This window comes from Chaetura pelagica, unplaced genomic scaffold, assembly GCF_000747805.2.
Source record: "Chaetura pelagica isolate M959 unplaced genomic scaffold, ChaPel_1.0 scaffold402, whole genome shotgun sequence".
Classification (NCBI taxonomy): domain Eukaryota; kingdom Metazoa; phylum Chordata; class Aves; order Apodiformes; family Apodidae; genus Chaetura; species Chaetura pelagica.
Window position 1 is genome coordinate 40,149 of NW_009952264.1, and position 1,721 is coordinate 41,869.

A 1,721-nucleotide genomic window follows, 5' to 3' on the forward strand; every position below is an offset into this window, starting at 1 on the left:
CATGGATCCAACCCCACCCACCCACCCTGGGGATCTGCACTGAGCCCCTGCCCAGCTCAGTGTCCGTGCCCACCTTGGGGGTCGAACCAACTTCTTCTAGAAGAAAGCACCAACTGCTGCCACTGCCCCCACCCAGCCAGACCAGCCCCCTCCCCACCCCATCCTACCCCACAAAAGTCTGGGTGGCAGCAGCCACTGCCACCAGGGCAGCCAGCAGCACGAGGGACCTCATCCTCAGCTGGAAGATCCCGTCCTGTGCCCCAAGGGCAACCCAGAGCCTCTTAAATCCCATCGGGAACGTGGCCACCAGCCACCCAGCTGTCCCCTTTCCCAGAGCTGTGGGAAGGCTCCAGCTGGCACTGCCCAAGGTTGGACACCTCAGGTCCTGCTGTTGTGTGTCCCCCACCTTGTCCTTCCTCCCCCTTCCTCTGTGGCAACCTCAGACCTGGTCAAACCTGTTCTAGGACCCAGCCTTGGTGAGTCACTTGGTGGGGCAAGAGGTGGGGAGGGGCCCAAATCCCACCACCCACGGGCTGGGAGAAGGGGGAAATGGGGTGAGAAGGTGGGATTTTGGCACCCAGGGGCTTGGCAAGGTGAGGACCTAAAGTGTGGCCACATCTGGATGGGGGGGTTGGGAGTGAGGAAATGGGTGTGAAGTTTGGCACGGGACAGAGGCTGGAGCAGGTGACAATCAACCCAGGTGGCAAAAAATAAACCAGCAACTGCCTGGAAACTCTTTGCACCCAACCATGGCCTTGAGGTTGCCCAGTGTTCCTCCTCCCAACCCTGGGGAAGGGATGATAGAGCCAAATTGCCCCTAAAACCCACTAATTTGGGTCTGGTTGCCCCCCCCGAAAATCCAACGTCTTCCAGGTGGTCTGGTTGCCCCATAAAACCACCTATCCCTGTCCAGCTGGGTTGGTTGCCCCCATAAAATCATTCAGCCCCTTCCAATTGGTCTGGTTGCCCCATAAAAACCATCCAACCCCTTCCAGGTGGTTTGGTTGCCCCATAAAACCATCCATCCCTGTCCAGCTGGGTTGGTTGCCCCCATAAACCCATCCATCCCCTTCCAGGTGGTCTGGTTGCCCCCATTAAAACCATCCAACCCTTTCCAGGTGGTCTGGTTGCCCCATAAAAACCATCCATCCTCTTCCAGGTGGTTTGGTTGCCCCATAAAAATCATCCTACCCCTTCCAGGTGAGTTCATTGCCCCCATAAAAACCATCCAACCCCTTCCAGGTGGTCTGGTTGCCCCATAAAAACCATCCAACCCCTTCCAGATGGTTCGGTTGACCCAAAAAAATCACCCATCCTCTCTCAGGTCCCCCAGGGTTGTCCCCCAAGGACAGAGACATGTAGGGCCAAAGCCATAAGGGAGGAAACAAACCCCTGCAGGGCTGGGAGACCTTTTTCACCACTTCTTGGAGGCCTAGAAGGAAAAAATAGCCCAGTGCCAGCCTTCAACCAGGAAGAACCACCAGGGCTGTTTATTGGGAGCCTTGTGGGAGGCCCCAGGCTCAGTAGGGATGCTCCAAGACGTGGACCATGATGTCCAGCAGGGCCGGCCAGGTCTCGGTGGCGGTGGGAAGGATCTGGTTGCTGGGCAGGAGGAACCCGTAGCGCCCCGTGTCCCTCAGCTCCATGGTGAAGGAGTATTTCACCCCTTGGTCGTAGGCCCAGTCGGTGGCCGTGCCGTCTGCTGGGTCTGTGGGGAGAGG

General features: G+C 58.0%; 2 protein-coding genes across 2 annotated transcripts in view; both read right to left on the reverse strand.

Moving 5' to 3' along the window:
• LOC104397661 (carboxypeptidase A1-like) overlaps window positions 1-292 on the reverse strand; it is a 23,552-nt gene extending 23,260 nt beyond the window's left edge. Inside the window, exon 1 of the mRNA XM_010007661.1 lies at window positions 168-292. Within this exon, the coding sequence (XP_010005963.1) occupies window positions 168-292 (125 nt within the window). The remainder of the gene's footprint in view (window positions 1-167) is intronic.
• A 1,228-nt stretch (window positions 293-1,520) lies between these two features.
• The window catches only part of LOC104397657 (carboxypeptidase A1-like), a 7,400-nt gene continuing 7,199 nt past the window's right edge, over window positions 1,521-1,721 (reverse strand). The window contains exon 11 of the mRNA XM_010007657.1: window positions 1,521-1,708. Coding sequence (XP_010005959.1) covers window positions 1,521-1,708 — 188 coding nt within the window. The remainder of the gene's footprint in view (window positions 1,709-1,721) is intronic.